The sequence below is a fragment of the Anarhichas minor genome, unplaced genomic scaffold, assembly GCF_050575085.1.
Source record: "Anarhichas minor isolate MPS153535 unplaced genomic scaffold, ASM5057508v1 ptg000028l, whole genome shotgun sequence".
Taxonomy (NCBI): Eukaryota; Metazoa; Chordata; class Actinopteri; order Perciformes; family Anarhichadidae; genus Anarhichas; species Anarhichas minor.
The window spans coordinates 8144903-8167344 of record NW_027466474.1 but is presented as its reverse complement, the minus strand read 5'-3'; the positions used below and the strand labels follow the sequence as shown (position 1 = coordinate 8167344).

General features: G+C 41.3%; 1 protein-coding gene across 1 annotated transcript in view; it reads right to left on the bottom strand.

Moving 5' to 3' along the window:
* Positions 1–22442, bottom strand: part of dock2 (dedicator of cytokinesis 2) — an 87647-nt gene that overhangs the window by 47028 nt on the left and 18177 nt on the right. Inside the window, exons 22-25 of the mRNA XM_076103076.1 lie at positions 18961–19069; positions 18523–18593; positions 15969–16075; positions 1255–1397 (exon numbers count right to left, since the gene is read on the bottom strand). Of these exons, the coding sequence (XP_075959191.1) occupies positions 1255–1397; positions 15969–16075; positions 18523–18593; positions 18961–19069 (430 nt within the window). The remainder of the gene's footprint in view (positions 1–1254; positions 1398–15968; positions 16076–18522; positions 18594–18960; positions 19070–22442) is intronic.

Genomic DNA, 22442 nt, shown 5'->3' with positions numbered 1-22442 from the left:
TAAATGAGTAGACAAAACTGTAAATGGGTACATTGATCTGTGAATGCATCGACACATTTGTAAATGGGTACATAACTCTGTAAATTTGTAGACAAAACTGTAAATGCGTACCCAGATATTAGTGCCTGAAAAGTACTGGAAATACAGAGAAGTCATCAGTTACAACTCAGTAGGCCTATACATCTTCACATGTGGATTTTGCTATACTTCTGTGGTAGAGACATGTAAATGTGTGTGTACATATATGTATATACATACGATACAGTATATGTATATATGCTATACCGCCTGCTTTCGTTCTTTTATACCTTAACCGAAACAAATTTGTCTCATCATATTTACTCCACAACATTTATTACTACTCTCTCTACTCTTATAGTTTCTCCTCTCTTGGCTCATGCTTCAATAGCGATAGCCATCGAGCTGAAGAAAGCCACACCTTCACTTAAAAGACTAAGCAGGTTTTCAACTACTTTACTTTACTCTTTAGGAGACTGGTTGCACTGGGGTGGCACAGAGATGCTAAAAAGATAAAGGATATGTTTTCTAATTCATGGAATAGATCATTTTTTAAATTTGAACACTTTCCCAATAACTAGAAACGTGTACTCAGTAGAGCGTAGAACTCCACCAGGTGTTTCTGCAAGGACCACTGCAGTAATGTTCATTAAACACATGATTACGCCCGGGGGAGATACAAATGCTTTGTAAGAAGGAGGTATTGTGACCTGTTTATACTTTTATGTATGCAGATTGTGTCCTGTTTATACTTTTATGTATGCAGATTGTGTCTAGATAAAACTGGTGTATTTTCTGCTTGCTCCTGGCACTTGAGTTGCTCCTCAAATGACCACTTCGGGTCTGATTTTGCTTTCCACTGGCATTTGATGATATCCGTGGAAACTGCAACCGTATAGCCATACAGCTACCGTGGTAATCTACACATGATTGGGATTGCTGTTTGCATATCGAGTAAAACTACACAGACAACCTTAAGAAGGTGTAAATAAATACAAGAAATTAGGTGACATACTGTATGAGAGAGAGAGAGAGGAATAAATAGGAACAATAGAAGCTGGGATTGGCTGTTTGTCATACTACAGTATATGCAACAGCATGGACTAGGTTGTCAAAAACATAAACATATGTTAAAACTACACTGAATTTGAATCAGTCACCCAGAATGCAATTCAATGCCATGTGTGAGCATTGGCATTGTGCGTTCTTTACTATAAACTTTGCGGTGCGTCTCACCACATTGTCTCTGCTCAGGACCTCCAGAATGTTGTTGAGCAGCTCCAGGCTATTTCTCCTCTCATCATGAGGCCCGTCAGCCATACTGGCCAGTGCCCCGCTCAGCTCCCGCAGCATCATGGGTAACAACACATCACGGCACTCTGTGGAGAAACAAAACCACATGTGGTTAAAGATGACAGTCAGGTTTAATAAGCAAGAACAATTGGATAGTTTGAGAAAGGGAATGACAGAGCGATGTTTTATTCACTTCTTTTAGGCAAAGCCGTAAAAGATGAGAACGCCTTAAGATGTTTAAACACAAGCATCAACAGTCACAACATCAAGATTTACTTTAATGTGATTTCTCTCTGAAAAACCCTTCAAATCCTAAACCCTGGACCCTGGCATCAATTGGTGCAGCACCTGTGGAGACAGCTGCGCCCACACAGCTTTGAGTAATGATGCCACTTCACCCTGAAGAAGAAATTCAACCATAACCCCAGACTGCACAATGGAGTGATATCAATCAAGTGTCCATTTACAGTTCCATGCATGTCTGCGGCTCCGTCAGCCACACAGGCAACTCATCAATCACCACAGCCTAATGTTTTCTCTCTCAAATCTCACTGCTTGATCCTAATCTTTACTAATTCATGTGTAGATTTGGTCAAAGGTGCAACGCGTCATCAGTAATTACTTTAATAAAATATTATGTCAAAGTCGAAGTGGGAAAAGAATTTCACCCAGTGTTACCTTGAATTCTTAAATTAAACTTATTTTTCTTACATGCCTACACAGAGAACGGAAAATTAAAAAAAACTGTAAAACCTTACAATTTAAAAAAGTCTCACGCTTTCCAGTCCAAAGTGTTTTAAATAGTCAGCTTTTACTACTATTACTATTATATTACTTAGACCATGGTGCTAAACCACTCCATCAATTCTTTAAGGATGTTATATGGTCACAGTCTTCTCTGGGGATTGTCCAAACTCATTTGAGGAATTATAGGAAATCACTGAAGGACTAAAGTAGCAAAAGTACTGTCATGAAGTGAAGTTCGAGCAGACCTGAGTAAATTAAAGTGTGTGTAAAAGCAGTAAACATAAAGGTAAGATTTTTGAATGTGTCATAAATCTTCTCAAAAGGGTTTTGCCTATTCAATAGTAACATTAAGACTGGTAGCTTGCCATCCAGATAAACCAAAGAACGGATAGTGCTTCATGCACACGGTGACCATCGTTGGTGTTTGATGGCATACTTGGAAAACAAATTAACTGATGTAACTTTATTTGCTCTTTGGAGAATAAACCATCTGTATGCATTCGACTAAAAAGTAAGAATAAAAGTCAAATATCAATGTTTTTTTTGTTTTTACTATTTTACTGTATTACCATGATTTATTTATTATTCAGTGTACTTCTATTTATTTGTTTTTCTTAACTTAATTTTGGATACAATAGTCTCTTCACCGTCTCCATTTTCATCCTGTTTTCGTCTTCTTAATCATTTGTAACACACTTCGAATTGCATTTGATTTGTTTGAAAGTTACTATATATATAAAACGTGATTGGTTCATTGATTGATTGATTGTGTCTATTTGCTGTCCAACAATATCCTGAATGCATCTGTGTTCTCAGCTGCAAACAAAATTCATGTTATTTTAAACTTAAAGTGATTCAAGTTTCTGTTTATTTTCATTCAAATAAAAAGCTATGCTTTTTCCAAAATGCAGGGTTTTTACCTCCTGCTTTGTAAAATGGTTGCCTTTTCTTTTAAGATGTCTTTCTAAACTTTTCGCTTTTTTTGAGAACACAAAAGAACAGTACGCTTCTGAAACTACACCTTGTTTTGTGGACAATAACACTGTCAAGACTTTCAATTTGACCAGGCACGCTTTGACAGATAATTAAAATGATTGATTTTCATCCTACAAAAACTCTCATCGGATATTGTTTGAAAGTCAGCAGAGCCGTGGCCAAATTTCCTACAGACAGTTAATATCCAAAGGTTACAGTTAATTGATTTCAAAGATGAGGATCCAGAATTGTATATCATGTTTTAAGTCTAATAATCAAAGCTGTCAACATTACATATATAACTATCCCAGATCTAACTCAAAGCATGTCATGCTGACGTTAGCTGGCGACATAATGACTAAAACAAACTTGATCGTCAAACGGGCCACAGTGGTTTTGAGTCATGGATTTAACTCGAAGGTCAAATAATTTACCTCAAGGTCAGATTCAATGTTTAATGCGAATTATGTACTATGCAGATACAAATATGTACGATATAAGAAAACGGTGATTGCAATATAACTGATCCTTCCTTTTTTTCCAACTCGTCTACCTTGACCACCGCCTTCCTTGTCATCTTCTTTCTCTATCTTTCGGCCCCCCCCACCTCATCCCTCTCATATAGCTGCAAGTTGACAGAGCACATTAAAAGCTCATTTAGGCTGATGCTTGTTAGTTCCATTATTAACTGAGCCAGGCTTATACACCTGCTGAGTGGACCCTCATCACAACACTCACTCCATCACACAAACATGCAGAGAGGACAGGGGAGGGAAAGAGAGACAGGGGGGATTAGCATGAGTCACTGAATGCCCTCAATGACTCAGAGAAATTGAGGGAGGAGACGGAGGAGGAGACAGAGAAGGAGACGGAGGAGGAGACGGAGGTTGGGGCCTGGACAGGGAGAGGAAATCCAACGGGAGGAGGGGGATGTTTCAGTGAGAAAACTGGAAAAAGTGGATGTCAACCAAAACCATCTCAGTGCCATGCAATTTAAATATAATTAACATCATGTTTCATGTGAAACAAAAATGTTCATTAGACAAGAGGGAGGCCTCCTGGTCTGTGGCCTTACAGGATGGTGTTTTAGATGCTGCCAGCTTTGTATTTGAGTAGAAACCCTGATACATCTGTTTTATCCATCAAACAACAAACTCATCATCTTTTCTCCTTTCAGATAGAGAAAACAATGGGTTGTGTTTTATGGGTTGTGTTTTATAGCCGTATTGTTGTGTGTGCAATAACGAATCCATCTGCCTTACGGGTGCTGGATGTAACATTAAATCTGAGGAGAACTCCATTCCTGGTCAAATGACCCTAAAGCTACCTGCTTCCTTGTTTCTATTGATCTAAGAAATAAACCAAGCTGGTGTTTCTAGGTGCAACATGTTCAGGGGAGAGAATGTGAAATAGAAAGCAGGTGTTGGGATTGAAGGCGTTTTGTTTTTACTGTGCAAGGAGCCACGCGTAATGAAAACATAACCACAATTCAATTTCAAGGTCTACACTAATGTGCAGTGAGATGCAAGAATACATTTACCGAAACTCCTCTCATAACATTACTGCACATCAAGTAGAAAACTAAGGTGAATATACACAAATACGTCACACTCTAGATGGCATCTAGCCTTTTGATAAGGTCAAAGAACATATGGTCAAAGAGGACAAGTTGCCCTTTCTTTGTAGGTGCACAATTTTGTCTTGAGTAAGGTATGACCCGTCGTACTTTCTAAATCTATCCTCTTAGCCAACACACAGAGTGTTGCCTTAGTTGAAAAACTGATAGAGAGAAATAAAAAGCGATAGAAAGAGTGGAGATGGAGCGTTATAGAGACAAAGATTGAAACGTGATCTTATTTCCTATTTCATTGTTGTTTTCTAAATAAAGAGAACTTTCAGCAACAGTCAGGTAGCAGACATACTCAGAGTTCATGTATAGTACTACAGACTTGCAATGTCATGGTCCAAACACAGTGACACAATCCACACGACTCTGGTCGTACTTTCTACAAAGCGTGCCGACACTGAAATATTATATATTTTCATCAATTTGAAGAGTGATGGAAAAACAACCAGAGTCTCATGCTTTTTGAATAGTCTCTATACAACCTGTGCTCTCCTGGGAGATTGTGTATGCAGAGTGAAACACCTTTGGTTAAGTCTGCAGCTTCTTCTCATCTTTAAATTCAGAAAACTTATAGAAAACATAACTAATAGCTAGCTCATCTCCAGCATCCTACTTTGACAGATCTGTCGGGGTGTGAATCGTCTGTTTTGATTTTACCTTACCTCCCTTTCCCTTCAAAATGCCTCTGTAGCTCCTGAATATGAGCATAAAAAAATGATGAAGTACAGGCTGCCTTGGCAATGCTCCTCCAGACTCTGCGGCTTCAGTCACCAATGTGGAACAGTGCCTTTAACTCTGCACCTTGCCTCGCCTGGAATAACATCAGGAATGTTAATATCTGCTGCTTCAGCCTGAATGTAAGCTTTCTCAGAGGCTTCTTTGAACTGCACTGTGGTCCTCAGGGCTTCCAGTCTTGTAAGAACACCTACAACACCTGCACACCTACAACGGTGTGCAGCTCCCAGGGTGGAGGTCATTCTTTAAGAGGGCATTTGAAATTACAGCAAATTCAAAGGAACTCTTGCTCTGGGGCACTGCACTGTGGCTGACCGTACACTCAGACCTCTGTGAAGAAGGTGTGTTTGTCCCAGCAAAGTGTATGCAGAAAAAAACAAAAAACTTCCATGCACACTGATGAGCTTTTTAAATAAACAAATGATGCTTCCACACAGTGGATCACATCAGTGGTCCAATCAGACATGGTGGATGCCTCTTACATTTCCTTTTCTAAACTTCTTTTAAAACAGATAATGCAAAAGAACATACTGCAAGTCGAGCCACTTGAGGTCAATGCAGTGATTTTATTTCTTGACTGAGGCACAATAAACATTAATAAGAGTATTATCCTATTGGTTGAGTTTAACTATCTGTAAAAAGAAAAGTCTTTATTTGAGCTAGAGGAACTTTCCTTGTTACTGTGAAAAGCAGTGGCTTGCTGACAACACGCAACAATGCCTGCAGATCTGTTGGGCCCTTAAATGCAAAAATCTTGTTAATTTAGCTTCCCACTTACAACCTGAAGCTTCTGCCAGCTTATCCTCATCTCACTCATCCTGGTGGCTTCCTTTCCCTCTTGTGTGTGCCTCACTCTCTTCATCTGTTATTTCTATTATTTGTGTTCCCTGGTCCTCTATGCATAACGCAATCTCCGTCTTCTCCGTCTCAATCTTTCGACGGTTGTTTTCCATCTCGTCTTTTGTCTCTCTGCTGATCCCGCTACGTGTCCTTTCACACATTCCCCTTGGTTCCCATTTCTTGTCTTTCTGTCTGTCCGTCATAATTCTGCTTCTCTAATTTCAACATTTCAGGTCAAATTATTTTTTACCACAATCGTTATAATAAAGTATCAGTAATTTGAAAGCCATATAAACTAGTCTGACCAATCATCAGTTTTGTGCTGTCACAAGCTGCGTATCTCGTTTTCTCAGTGAGTAGATAGAGCAGTACTACATGTGCCATGTGCTCTAGATTTTCTCTGGCTTGAGCCACTAAGACAGAACTTCCTTTCAGGCTCCATACAAATCCGGCATTCCTTCTCCAGGATTGGCAGTGTCTAACCTCAGTCATGGACCTAATCCAATAACCGTAAACCATTTTTGCAAAGGTCTGTTTGGTCGAGCTTGCTAGCAGATGCCTTTGTAAAGAAGCAGTCTAAAAAGAGATGCTGCCTGAGAAGCTCAACTAAGGATGGGAGGGGGGGTCAAAAAAATGAAACCTACTAATTTACAAGCCATTTTGTAATGGAAAAGGGGCAATTTGACACACACTAAAATGAACATAGGTGAATACACCAATGGTTTCACTTTCCTATGCACACTTGTGTTTCTATGTTGCACTTGCCTGTGTGATTTAGATGCATGTTATGTGTTTCATCCCGTGGGACAACAATGCAGTAAATCAGTCCCGCCATGCTGTGTAACAAAGCTTCGCCAACGGGCACTGACAGGCAAATGGAAATCAATGTCTTAGCGCAAACATTGGGACGCATTTTATCCTTTTCTCATCTAGCTTTAACCGTGAGCAGTTATACACACTAGTTCAAATAAACAGAAATCCACACAGGTGCTGATGCACAAGACACAAACTATTCAGAGTGCACACCAACAGAGCTTCAAGTACTCATCTATATTCAATTGGAAATGTCGATGTATTCTGGCTGTAATCTCAGCCTTTTATTATTAATACCAATGTGTGTCTATGTGCCCAACTGCAAACTGTCCTTTTTGTATCTGAGTTAGAGCTTCACCGCTATTTGTTGTTTAAGAGTTGGAATCCCTTTGTGCCTGGTGTAAGCATGTGGAAATGTGTTTCGGTTACCAAGTTTGTGAGAGCAGACAGCCACTCGTGCTGGCAGGCCACCACACAGAGAGTAGCTTTGATGGCTCAGCAGCCAGCTCATCTCTTCCCTGTTCCATGTTTTTCATTTGACAGCCAAACACAATAAACTATAGCACATGATAATGAGATGCAATCTCAGTTTCTAAGAGGCATGTAAATCAGAGTCGTCTTCCTTTTTCTGTCCATCCCTCTCCCCTCCCTGTCGTCCCTTGCTTTTGGGAAGATAGAGTAATAGAAAAGATGATAATGAGGAGGTTTGGCAGCGCAACGACAAGTAAATCTTTTCTGTTGAGAGGGGGTTGGGACCAAGCCAACTGTTTTTCCACTTGGTGACGACTAAATGTCTCTCCCAGCAGGTTTTTCATCCCTCTGTGTCACTGTGGGAGTCTCCTCTCATCCAGTCTGCCTCCACCCCTCATTTGTCTTCCTCCCTCCTTCCTCTTTTTTTTTCCTCTTGCTCCATCTTTAAACCCTTTTTGAAATTCAAAGCCTTACATTTTCTCTGTATGAATTGAGGTTGTGCCTGTCCGTCCTCACTTCTTCCTTTATTTAAATCGCTGGTTTGTTATGGTGTGGTGATAAAATATGTTTGACGAACAATTTGTAAACAAGATAGCTGCCTCAAAATGGTTTAGTGGGATGATATTTCTTTCATAGAAAGGCATAAAATTGTCTTGCCTGTGTAAATGAGTGCTCTCCCGAATAGTATATGGCTATAAGTTACTGAGGATAGAGTGCACTAGTGAATTATGTTGATATATAATGATGCCCAAAAGTGCATTTTTCACTTTGATCTTTGCTATGATGCTGATGAGACTTGGCCCAGAACAAATACTGTCAGCAAAACCAAAGTAAACACAATCACAGAAAAGGGTGCTGTCTGGAACATAATTGCTTTTCTTCATGTTTTCTTCAAACTATAGCTTGTTTGCAATCACCTGACTATTATGACACCTGACATTTAGATGGAGGGCAGGAAGTGAACAACCTATATACTGCGCAAACTGAAAATGGAGCAAAGTGAACACAGCAGTTATCGCCAGAAAATAGAAACGCATATTGGATGGATCCCTACAAAATGAAGAGCGATTTTTTCCACAACTTGACCGATTTGCATGGTGTGGAGGCGATCGTCCTCCAGACCTCCTACTACACGGCTTGCCAGATGAAAAAGTCTCATCTAGGCCTATAGCCGAGGTGCGCGAGCGTCTTTAGGGTTAGGGTTAGGGTAACCCTAACCCTTCAAACCTCTAGTCTGGGCCTTTTCGGTCGGATTGCGACGCCTCGCCTCTACCCCCGCCACCCACGAGTTGTTGCCCCGCGGCCTGTTCCGAGGACTGACGGACCTGACGACGGGGTGCGCTCGCGGCGGGGGTGGCTGGGGTCGCGCGTCCGGTTCCAACGGGAAGCGTCCACAATTCGGATTTTTGATTCAAAAAGAACATTAAGTTAAATTTTTAGACGGAGCTCCATGGTGACTAGTGCTATTTTTAGAACATGCCTTGCGGGCGACTCACGTGGTCCATGCGGGCGACCAGGTGCCCGCGGGCACCGTGTTGGCTACCTCTGGTCTAAAGGCTTCCAACTATTTTGTGTGTGGTTGGGGCCACGACCTCGGAACCAAATTAGCATTGAACGACTGCCGTCTTGTTTTTGCCTGGGTAGCTAGCATCGCTAAAAACAAATCTCCCAGTAGATAGTTAACTAGCTTACTGATCAGATTATGCCTTGAGCTGTCCTTTTAGATGTAGCTTTCATTTATTTTACCCTGTGTTTCAAACAGCTGTCTTAGTCACTGTCTAGGAGTCACCCACTAATTGCCACCCCTCATATGTGCCTTCCTCCCCTGCTTCATCTTCCATATGACTATTTAATTGATTGACCAATTAGGCTGTTGGTAGCATAGTTGCTACAGCGTTTTTGATCAATTTAACCAAGGCAGATGAATGGCAGATGAATGGCTTGTGGTGAACCATGTTCATGCTTTGACTGTTGGGCAGGCTAATCCTCAGTGTCCTCTAACAAGAGAGTAATAAATCACGAAGCTGCTGGCTCTGCTTACGCCTCTATCTGATTTCAGTTTCTAAATCCTGCTTTGTATTAGTTCAGGTTGAATGATAGGGTGAGCACAAAAATACCTATGCTGAATGTTCAAATCTTTATTCACATATTATGTATGTCACGTCCATTTTACTAAAGTGTTGAAATCATTTGTCGTAATATATTCAATGCCATCTATTTCAACTGTTATCGCTGCTGCTGTATAATGACCCAAGGTCCCAACAGGGATCATGCAGCTTTAATCAGTCCAAGAAATGTTATTTTGCTGCAACCGGAGAAACACAATAAAACAGCTACAGCACACCAAGCTGCTCTGTCAGGTAGCTCCTGTCTCTGGTTAACATTCAACTGCTCTCACACCTGTATTAAATGAATTAATGGGTAAGCGCGTTGATACACCGGCTGTTGTGTCACTCCACTGTCCTTGGCTGCATTTAGTTTCCATTAAAGTCAACCAACAAACTCAAATGGATAAGAATATAAATGAGACGAAGGGAGATGTGAGACAGACGCATTTCCCAAAATGATTAAACTCCATTCACTTTGCTCCATTAGTCTCATCCATCCCTCTTTTCTTCCAGCATTTCATTCACAATGTCCCAAACCTGCAGCCCCTGCAGCCTCTGAATGAATGGCAAAACTACCTCCCTCTCTCATTAACCCTCTGGAACCATCAACCCACCGCTCTACAGTAAGCAAAGCTATTTTGGGTCGGCTTATAAAACAACAGCCAAAAATAATTTGTGGCTAATTTCTGTCAAACACCCAAACACACGCCACCGCTTAATTCATGTTCATAATCCTCTACCAGGTATGGTGGGCAGTTTTTGCTGGTGTTTGTGAGCATGATCTCAATGCAGTTACAGCAAAGCGTGACATGAACCTTAATGTGATGTAACAAAGGCTGATGTAATGTAACACGGCATAACATAATATATTAGAGCAAGACATAGGAGGTAAGGGAAGAGGTGAGAGAAGAGGAGTTAGAAGAGATTATGAGATAGAATAGAATAGAAGAGGTGTGCTGTAGAGATACTGTAGTTCACAAGAAGCAGAGTGAAAAACAGAGAGAAGCACTTTAGATTTTAGACAGCTTTAGGAGACACAGCAGCCATTTGATTTTGTTTTCTACGATTCACATAACTGTCTCTTAATATGTCTATATAACTAGGGATAGAACATATGGAAACATGGGGGCTTATTGGGCCAGCAAGCAACCTGTTTCATACTCAGACAACCTGAGCAGCAGTAAAGCTGACAGCTTTGAAATTACTGCTCAACAAGCTGCTTTGCTAAAGGCTTGCAGAAAGCCATAACAATAAATGCATGCAGGTCATTTGTGGTGAATGCACACACTTGCTTACCCTTAGGGTAACCCTCACACATATATCACATACCATATTTTCACCAATAAAAACACTGGCTTTTTGCATTTTCTTTTAAACAAAGATTTAGTTTAAGATACAAACACAGCCTAATCTTACTTTAGACCACATAAATCCACATTTATAGCCAAATCCTGCTTAGTTACAGGGTAATATCTCAGTCATCTTAAGCTCTCTTACAGGCCAGATGTAGAAAATCACGTTCAGTATCCCCATAACTGGGGCCTAAAGTGACCTGTCACTAATGCTGATTGGTAGAGAATGCGGGAACAACCGAGATCACTCAACACTGATTAAATCCTGACAATAATAACTGTACAGTACATCACTCAACCATATTCATCAAGCACTGACATGCATCTGTTAAGTATATCACAGCGGGGGACATATAGACATAGGTGTGAACAATGTCAACAATACGGTATAATGCTCTGCACGGTATAATTGCACAAGCAATTTAATAAATGGGATCGCTGTCGTTTATATGGATTGATATGAATGACACCTTAAAAAAACAAACATTGTTATAGTTACGAATGGCACAGGCAGCTTTTATGATTTTCTGTATTATGGGATATTGTCACGGTTTTCCTTGCTGTAGAAATTCAACTTACAAGAGCATTACACCAAAGCAAATGGGGCTTCCTTTAATCTCTTTAATATGTATAACAAGACGAGCGACAGGACTGCAGTCTTTTCTCCAGCTGTACAGATGGAGGAGGGGAAATGGCGGCCTGGCTGAGAAAATGTAGAGGGTTAGTGGATTGAATCGGGGACTTTGGCCAGCTTTGGGAAATGAGTGGGCGAACACAATGACAGACTCATCCCTATGTCCCTCTGCTCTTTGCTCTCCCTGATCTCTCGTTCTTTTTTCCCCCTTATCAGTGTTGATGCTCTCAATCTGTCACAGTGATTGCCTGACGGCATTGTAATTTGCCTAAATTGAGCCATACTGCGCCTCGTAAATTTAATTTAGTCTCAAAACCAGATTAACCAGTAAGACAGGATGCACATGTGTATCTGTGCATGTGTGCCTGTGTGTTTGTGTGTGTGTATACAGTATGTGCTTGCCAAAAGCCTTAATCAGGAGCGTAAGAAAAAAAAAAAATCCAATCCTTCAAACGCTGACCATGGATGCAACCAGTCATGAGAAAGCCAAGCACATGGACAGACAAAATCTGCAAGTTAGACACACACACACACACACACACACACACACACACACACACACACACACACACACACACACACACACACACACACACACACACACACACACACACACACACACACACACACACACTCATTTCAAACAAGGATTGGAGAAAACCAAATACCTGTGACCATGTGACAGGACCTCATTACAAAAATAGCAAATGCTTTCCTACTGAATAACAACAATTTTACATACATGGTAGTTATTAAAGGCATATTATTTTCTGTGTTTTGCTCAATTTCACCAACATTTTTTTCAGAAAGGAGCTGATTCATTTATACCAACTTTCATCCAGATTTTAAATACAGAGAGGTTGCATTGCAGTCGGTACTTTTATAATCCAATTACCACCCAAATGCTTTGTATGATGGATTTTGTAATCAGTTTTTTTACATCTGCAATAAAAGGACAATGAATATTCAGAATATATAGTAAAAAACAAAAAATAATGATCTCTTGGATCGTTCATTCTTACAATCTGTCAAACATGATGGTGATCTCTTGTCTTAGACACACACACACACACACACACACACACACACACCCTCCCCTTCTATCATCTAACCTCTCCTACACTGTCAGTGACATTTTTCCCTAGTGAGCGAGCTTGGCAGACCTGCTGAGACAGACAGTCAGACAGGCAGGTATTAAATATGTATTGCAGAGCAGTGATAGGACACCGGGGGCCATTAGCCATTATAAATATATGATCTAGCTCTGCTGCATTTTTCAGCCTCCCGGACAAATGACACCCTGGCATAGAAGCCCTCTGATTAGCATCCCAGTGCTAAAATGCATCTCAATTAGACTGGGTGTCAGCGCTCATTTGGTGAGGCAGAGATCGAGATGGAATAGACCAATGTATAAAAGAGCGAATAAATAAATAAGCACAGTGCCAGAGGATGGGGGGAGAAGAGAGGGGGGAATGTGGGTTTGCTGATAGATTGCGTGTGAGCAGGCCTTAAAACTTTAATCACTTCTGGACTGTTTAATAGCAAAACAAGGCCAGTCTCTCTCACAAACTTCTATTTTGCAGTCTCCCCAAGCTATTTTGTTTCCTTTTGGCACCACCACCATCCACCTGTTCTCTCCTCTATCTTTATCGGTCTCAAATCCCTTGTTTCTTCTTTTTCTAACCAGCATGTGTCACTTCCCTACTCCTCCGTCATCCATCTTTCCCATCCCTTTACCCTCTGCCCCTGCCCCACCTTTACCAGTCATCATGTCGTCCCTCTTTCCTCTCTTCCCAGTCTCTATTTTCCCAAAGATTCTTCCCATCTCCTCTTTGTATCTCATACCTCTTTTCCATCCTTTCCTCCTCTGTTTGTTCGTATCTCCTTGGTCTCTCCTCTACCTCTGCCTGACTCCATCTTCATCATTTTTTGCATCTGAAGTGGTTAATTCCCAACTGAGACTTCCACCATTTAAAAAATGACAAACTCTATAAATGGCTATTGGCATATCGAAACACTCCAGGCTATGAGTGGAGCTAAAAGTAATCACCAAATATGTGCTACCAAAATGTTGACATATTGACTGATAATTCCGAGGACTTAGTTTGCCAAAATTGATATGTAGCATTTTGGCACACCACCCTACATTCCTCTGCTTGGTTTCTCTTTATTATGCTCTCTCTTTTCTACCCGACATCCCCATTGCTCCCTCCTGTTATTTCCATCGCTTTCTTCCCTCTCCCCTTCCTTTCCTGGTGACAGAGTGTGACTTTGAGCGTGCTGACAGCTAGCCAGAGACCGAGCCTCTCGCCCTCGCCCCCGGGGAGTCAATCATCTGAACCACGATCAATACCAAAGGACCGTATTCTGGACCGGCCACTGACTTGGCTGGCAGCGACTGACTGATGAGAGGACCCACTGCTACAGTGAGAAGAAACAACATCCAAAGTAGTGCACACAGCCATTTAGCATGCACCACTGCACAAACACTTAAATGCACAAATACACTCATGCTGGGATGTAGTGTCACCAGTCTCTCTGATACAAATGCATACAAATGTGTTTGCTCCATGTGTGCATGAATTCTTTCTCATACACAACCTGCAATGTCCATGAAGTCACTGAATCTGTCTGGCCCAGCCCAGCAGGTACCCCTTCTCAGTCCCACTTAGTGATTTCTGAACCAACTTTGGTCTACCACAATCACTCACGGCCTACTTCCAACTCTTCAGTTTGCGCTGCAGAGTCCCGATTATCCCCCTTATCAACTGTGTATTATAGACCAGCAAAACATTAGCCCACTCTATCCATCACCATCTGGTCCTCTGCGGGGGGAACCACCACTTATCACCCCGCTACAAGCAAATTAGACAGACATAATAGGGCTGAACAGAGGTAGGGGGTGGACTCAGATTGGTGGGGGGTGCGCTATCATTGATGTGTACTGGATTGTAAAGGTATGATACAGACAAAAACATGTGTCCCTGGCAATTATGCCAAATCTAGTGAAAATCACTTAGAATACTAGGCATGGTCGGAAAAGTGACACATTAATGACAGTGAAAACTGCAGCTCTCTGAAAACACTTCCTGTCTTACAAATATGCCTGAAACGTTAGCCGATATTACTTCTTCTCTTTTGGCAGAAGAATCACCTGTGACATTAATATGGATAACGTTTGTCTTTCTCTGTATTCTCCACCATCACCTACTGGGGCGTGAATGGCATAGTCATTCTCTGCTTGCAATAACGTTCATTGACATTTTCAGTCTGGGCGGATCGGGAATGTCAACACCTCAAGGACAAATATATATATATATATATATATATATATATATATATATATATATATATATATATATATATATATTGCCAATGATTACAAATATATGTTTAGGTCGAATTTATTTTAGCCTCATGACTGTTTAATCTCAGCAAGAGTGACTTGAATTGACATTTACCATGACATTAACTGGTGCCTCTGCTGATTGTAATAAGGCGGTATCAGACTGGGGTCCATTGCGCTGATTGTAATGTCAGTGGAGGTGAACATAGCAGCACTGAAATGGTTTGTTACAGCATCAACATCAAACGTCCATATTGCTTTATTTGTCTCAGTAGAAAATACCCAGAGGAAAAGATCGTTTTGGCAAACTACTCACAAATATCTATGTCGTCTTTTATTTGAATGCTGAATGCAACCATAATGGTAGAGTAGGTGTATCCTTCATTTTTTTAAACCTAACAACAAACAAATGAACAAGGCAAATCGGGTAAATATTCGCAATTCAAATTTCTTTCATTATGTTATATGATGGGACAAGTCATTTCTATATAAGTGAAATCAACTTGAATGTGTGTGTGTGTGTGTGTGTGTGTGTGTGTGTGTGTGTGTGTGTGTGTGTGTGCATCAGTAAAGCAAATACAGCATGAATGCATAAACACTAGTATGACCTTTCACCATTTGACTAATGCTTTTATCCAGAGTACTTTACTGGATTGCCCTACAGGGAATGGATATACCCTTGCACTTTGTATCACACTTTTATGTAATGTGCTGTATCAAGATTAAACCTTTGAAGCAAAACACACCCTTACTGGTCATAAAGTACAGTGGGAACAGCTGTGTGCTCAGTCCTGTTGCTGGGCTGGAATTATTCACTGTATAATAGACCTTTTAATGTGATCTCAACCTTTAAGTGAGAAGCAACTAATGCTTGGTAGGATTTCACCCCGAATGAGTTGGCATTTGTTTGGTACCGTGCACATCTGTGATTGGTTCTTCACACAACCATTAAGTCCGCTATTTGTTAGCAGCTCAGTGCGGAGGCCTATAACTTGAAAAAATGACACACCTTGTTTCTGGAAGAGTTGGCTGCTGACAATTTCAGTCATGGAGGCCACCTTCCGTTTCTGGAGTTTCTCAGGGGGGATGCAGGAATAAAAGTCATGCAGCTGCTCACTGCAGAGAGAAAGCAATAGGCAGCGGAATAAATAATCAGCCTGATCCTTACACAGGAGGAGCAACAGGGTTGTTTTCTTGAAAATGGGCACAATAAATTCTTACACGTTTTGAATTTTAACAAAATAAATCACCTCGCTCTGATTATTCCCAGTATGTAATAAAGATTAAAAACACAACCACATCTTCATAAGTCAAGCTTTAAACATATGCAACGACTAATAGCACAGTGGAAGTAGACATGAGCAAATCTGTGTATGCAGCATGAAAACAAATGAGCCAAAGCCTAAACACGCTTTAATGAAGACACAGGTTTGAGTCATCCTCCGACCCAAATTCAATTTTAGAATAATTAAACAGGCTGGTTGCAAGCCCTGATGTCACTTAGGAAGATTGAATGCTCAGAGCATGGCAAACCCCTCTATCTACATTTTTTGGTCTGTCTCTTACTTTGTCTCCATCTCTTTAAATTATGCCACACTGGTTGCAGAAGCACTTTTAATAGTGGTATAAAAGAATGAAATGCACCACTGCCACCTCCAAACACAACAAAGGTTTGCATGACTTTTGATGTGCATAAGCTGGCACGAAGACACGCTGGGGCACAGAGGCTCAGCGCAGACTTATCAGGCCCACTAATCATCTGAGCCGAATTTAATTAAAACCCCAAATGTCAGCCTATTCCCACATAGGCCCTGTTCAGACCTGGCATTAACATGCATCTTGGGTGATCCGATCACAAGTGGACAGCTCTAAGTACATGTGTGAATACGCCCAAGACGCATTAAGATTGAGTTTAAGTGTACGCTATCTTTAGAATATTTTCCTGACAGGGAACTAGACTGAAAGTGAAAGATAGAGATAGATATGTACTTTATTCATCTCGAGGGGGAAATTTGTATGTTGTTGTATGAAACTTATCTTTACTGTTTTTGTAAACTGAGTCTGGTAGCATACGCTTAAATGGATGCTGATTTTTTTTAAGTGGGCCTTTCTTTTAGGTGGCTAAAATACATGTTGCTGCTGCCCCCGTCCCCGTGTCTGTTTCTCCAAACTGGGTGCATGTCAACCGCCATCAACTTTAGGTAATACACTGACTATGGATGAGTACCCAATACAACTCCACTTCAAAACACCCGAGCAATCCTTTTAATGCCCCGCCTGAAAAGGACCAAAGACATACAAAGGACACATAGAGCAAACAAAACAAGGCATAGGGGACGATGTCTGTGCTCATCCCACCCGGCCAATCACACTACAGGTGAGTTTACAAGGTGCAGGAATGTGACTATACAGAGGCCGAGACAAAGCTTTGATGTCTACCTCATTGCGTGGTGATTGTAATTCACACAGCTTGCGTTTGGAAACTTCGCCTGAGGCATTTCTGATCAGGAATGCAATGGGGACCTTGCTTTCAAGTTTAGATGGCTCGGCTATGTGTTTGTGCATGTGTGAGTAAAGAAGTGAAGAAGTCAGACAATAGGGGTGAGTGAATGTGTGTGGAAGAGACAGAAAAGGAAAATATATGACAGAAAGTGAGAATATGTGCACTGATTTTTAAACGCTCTGCCCCTCATCACCTGTGCCTCATCACCTGTGCATGTGCGTATTTGCTGGTGCGTGTCTTTGTGGCAGGTGTTAAAAGGTAGCACCTTTGTGACACCGCGTTGACGTCGAGCCACTCCAGAGACTGAGCTGGCAGATGTGGATAATCCAAACTCACAAAAGCACACACAGGTCACGGAAAGGTGAAAAGAGAAATCACGAGGATGAGGGTGTTTGAAATAGAATGTGGCCAGTCAAGAGAACATCAATTCAAATCTTCATCCGGTAAAGTATCAAGGCCGTAGCAAAACAATGGATCCATGTTAGGTTGTGGAATTGCTAGAGAACAAATCAACTGCCTGAAATTTCTACAGTGTTGCCACTGGTAACGTGTATACGCTGAAGACATTTTCTGGGCTAAACTGTATATTGTACATTTGATGTGGGGTCAAAGAGAGGTTAAACAAGCCATTCCAAGTCCGTCGTATTGCTCGTCAGGAGACTCAGAATAAACCTGAGTGAAGAGGTTCAAATGGGTTTTGCTCTTTACTCAGGGGCACATGAAGGAGGCGCAGAGTGCGTTTGAGTGTGTGTCCTTGTGTATATGTCAGTTTGATGAGATTTTTATCAAAGAAGGTGGGCTCAACCTGGATGGAATGTGCGGGGGACAGAAGGATGGGGGTCACTGAACAAAGCCAAGAGGAAAAACTTCAGCTGAGCTGAAAGCTCCCATATATCCTCTCTATCAGTGTCCCTGAATGAGACTAAAGATAAGGTGCTAGTGTGTGTGTGTGTGTGTGTGTGCGTGTGTGTGTGTGTGTGTGTGTGTGTGTGTGTGTGTGTGTGTGTGTGTGTGTGTGTGTGTGTGTGTGTGTGTGTGTGTGTTTAAAAGGCAAGCTTACCTGAGGAGTTTGGCATCAAACACGTTCTCAACATCATGCAGAACTGTTGGCAGGTACTTCAGAGCAGCAACCTGATGACACACACAACCAAGAAGTAAACACTGTAAAAAACTGTCTTGAAATCCTGTGGAAGCTGCTGTTGAACAGAGGGTGACTTTGGCATTAATTAGCCTCTGATCACAAGTGTGAGAAAATAACTTTTTTATGTTTCACAAGGCTTGTTTGTCTGCCAAATTTTTTGTGACTTTTTGTAATGTAATAATTATCAGATTGAGAGATCACATTAGAGAGCATGAGGAGGAGCATGAAAATGAGACAGAGTCAGGTAAATGTTGAAAAAAAAGAGGTAGAAGCAGGAGAGGGGCAAGAATAAAGATGAGAAGAAAGAGGAGTGCTAGGTGGTGAAGTATGCTGTGACGGGTGAATATGCATGATTACCCTGAGCAGCAGAGTGGTGTTGTAGTCTGTTCTCATCAGGCTGTTGATGGACTCAAAAAGCTTCCTCAGTGACTCCTCAAACTCCTCCTGCTCCTTCCCCTCGTACAGCCTAGGAGGGCAACAGGAAATTAATGGACATGCTACGGGAAAAACAAATCAGGAAAAGATTGAAAGACAGAAGCATCGGACGAACATCAGAAAAAATTGATTGCGTGACATTATTTGCAAGAGAGATGAAGTGAAGGATGTAGGAACGAATTGAAAAATGAGATAAAAACAACAGGGGGATGAATAATTAGTGAGGGTGGAGAGAGACAATAAGAGACAAAGTGTCAAAACAAGGATAGCTGATAAGAAGCTCAAGTTGGATGTAAATGTAGACAGAAAGAATCCTTATTCATATGTTCCAGAACAACAGAAATATGGAAAGATTATTTAGTGCAATGCAAAAAAAAAAAAAGTTAGTAAGTGTATTACCTTATATAAAACAAGATTAAGTTAGATGAACATATATTCATGGTTTAGTTCATTGCATCTCTTGTACTCGCTTCCTTTGCTTCTATGCTTTTTAATCATCTGTCGCCTCCGTCACTTGAGCCACGTGTGAGGTTCAATCAATGGGATGTAAATTATAATGCTGTAGTTTTCTCATCACAGTTTACATTGATTCCGAGTTAGTAATGATAGTGTTTTTAAAGTTATTCTGATCGGGCCAGCGCAGGCTTTCTCTGTGATAAGTCAGAGTAATCTAACAACAAGGGAAATTACACCTATTCTTGTGATTTCATGGAACTGCGGCATCAACTGAATTGGCTGCAGTTCCTCCCTTATTCATTTAATAATACGGTTGCCCCCTCCATCTTGGCTCAACGAGCGAGTTAGAGAAGGAGAGCAAGACAACAGCAGTGGTCAAGCCAGCCAGAGAGTAACTGAAGAGAGGGAGAGGTGTTAGCGAGAGCAAAGCAGTGAATCAAAGAAAGAAAACGTTATTCCCTGATTGCTTCGTGGAGGTTAGGTTCTAAAGCACAAATAAACACGCCCACACTTCCGCACAACCCTGAGGGAAAGTGCAGCACTGACGGATTTTGAGTGAATGCAGTTGAAGGGCACGCCTCATCCTCTCAACTGTGACCCCTCTGCTCTGCCTTGTGCGTGTCCTACTCTTGGTAAAAAAAGACACACCGATCTGCAGCTCTTTATACATCCATTACAAAGACAGAGAGGAGAGAGACGGAGACAGCGATGTCACCTGGTCACTACGTTTTACAACGGCCGCACCTGAGCGCGCAGTGTTTTTAAGGAAAATGCTTCATTTTATGCCTTTTAAGTCAAAATTGAATTCTACATATGAAGCTGTAAGACTGTGACACAAAAAGTGTCACACTGTGTACAATGTGTACAATTACACAATGTAACCCAAGGACTATAGTCTATTGAACAGATGCAGCAAACTACTGCAGTGTTAAACATTGACAAGCACTGACTGCAATGATTATAACAATGCTCCTCTGACTAAACAAAAAAATAAACTGGGTTATCTTTGTTGCTGCTATGCACATCCCATACACACACCCACACACTCCTCTACCATCCCTTCAGTTGAACTTCCTCCGCCCCAAGCAAACTTCTCTCATCCATTTCTCCGCCCCTGTCCTTCCCCCGTCTCCTCGCTATCTCTGTGTGATTTAGTGGAGCTGTGCAGTTGTTAATTACAACAGAAGTTATGCGTTCTGGAGGGAAGGATTAGCATGTGGCACACAGCAAATTTAGCATGTGGGGGGAGGGATTAGGTGGTAACACACAGAGGTATTATCACTGGGCTCTTTGCAGAGTACAATTATGATTACAGACGCATTGTCCTGCTTAATCCACCAGGCCTGTCTGTGCATGAATATGTGTGTGTGTGTATATATATATATACGTACTCTTCACTAAAATAGTTATACTGTGTATAGCCTGTTAGAGCTTGTAAAGTACCACTTCACACATACACAAATACACACGCACAGGCACTAACTACCCACACATGAGCACAACAGCAGAAGTACATCATACCGTAGGAAACTAATACTGGAGACGGATGGAGAGGAGAGAGAGAGAGGGATGAAGGGCAGGAAATGAACAGAGGGGAAGGAAATGAGTGAGGAACAGTGAGGAAAAGTCTGAAGAATGGAAGGCAGTGGAAGGAAAAGTACAGAAGGACGGCTCAGCTGCATGAAGTTTCTAATAAGAGGAGGAAAAGGAAAAGGAGAACAACAAGGGAAAAATGTCTTCCATGAAATCAGTCACAAATGTCAACTTGTTATAAATTATAATTGCTGTTCTTCCTCTGGACCAAGCAGTAAAACATGTAAATGCAGATCATTTGCAAGACGGACAAGTGAATAAATGGTGCAGTGACCAACTTTGCTGTGATGTATCAATAAAGTATTATAAAAATGATATTGCTCCTCTAAGACTGATCGGTTCAACTTCCAAGAATTGGGGCAGAGTCACACAACTACCTTGGGTATTGTAAAATCCTCTCTGTGTTCAAGAGTTTATTGTAGACCCCTTGTGCCAATAAGTAAATAGTGTAATAGTAAATAATAATAGTAGTATCGCAATATGATCAATGTTATGTTATTATAACCAGATATTGTGTCTGCCACTATTGAGATAAGAAAATTGGAAAGTCTTTGTGATAACTACAAATGAATCATATCATAATATTTTTTTGGAAACAGGGGTGATCTCATAATAATAAGATATGTCTCGCATTAATGAGAAAACCTGTTCATAATAGAAAACATCCTTATTTTTTTAAATGATAAGATATATGCATTGTGCTTCCATGGAAAAAGGTACGAAAAAAGATTAAAAGAGGCGGAATGAAGGGAAGGGAAAAGGTGAGATTTAAAGTTGAAGGGAGGGATGGAAAGAAAGAGAGGAGGACCAGACAGAAGAGAAATATAGAACATAGCAGGTGCTCCAGGGAAGGAAAAAGAAACCGATACACCTGATGAACTAGACTACAGGGAAGTAATGTGAGAGCTGGGGCGTGAAGGACAGAGAGAAGGTGAAGGAAAGAGCAAAATCTAGTACAGCGTGCCTTACATATTTTTGAAGCAAACATCACACGTTCGTAATAGACTTTGTATGAACATGAAGCCGGTTTGACAAGCTAATAAATCTTCAGTTCCGCCTATTTAACTATTAATGAATGCTAGTCTTGATGGTGATGATGATGGAGCCTTGCAGATTCACTAACAGCACCAGGGGCTGCCTTGAATAGCCGATTCTCTGTTGGCATGACATGGTCTTGTAAGTGGAGAAACCTGATGTGAAAACTTTGGATGCAGAGCAAGTTGAAGTTGTCGGCTGCAGGTAGTTGGGGGACGACAGATAGAGGAGGAGGAGAGGAAGAGAGAAGGAGAGTGAGATTTATCGGCTTGGAGATACCCAGGGGAGGCTGGCGACTGGAGCTCCAGGAGCCGTGGGGC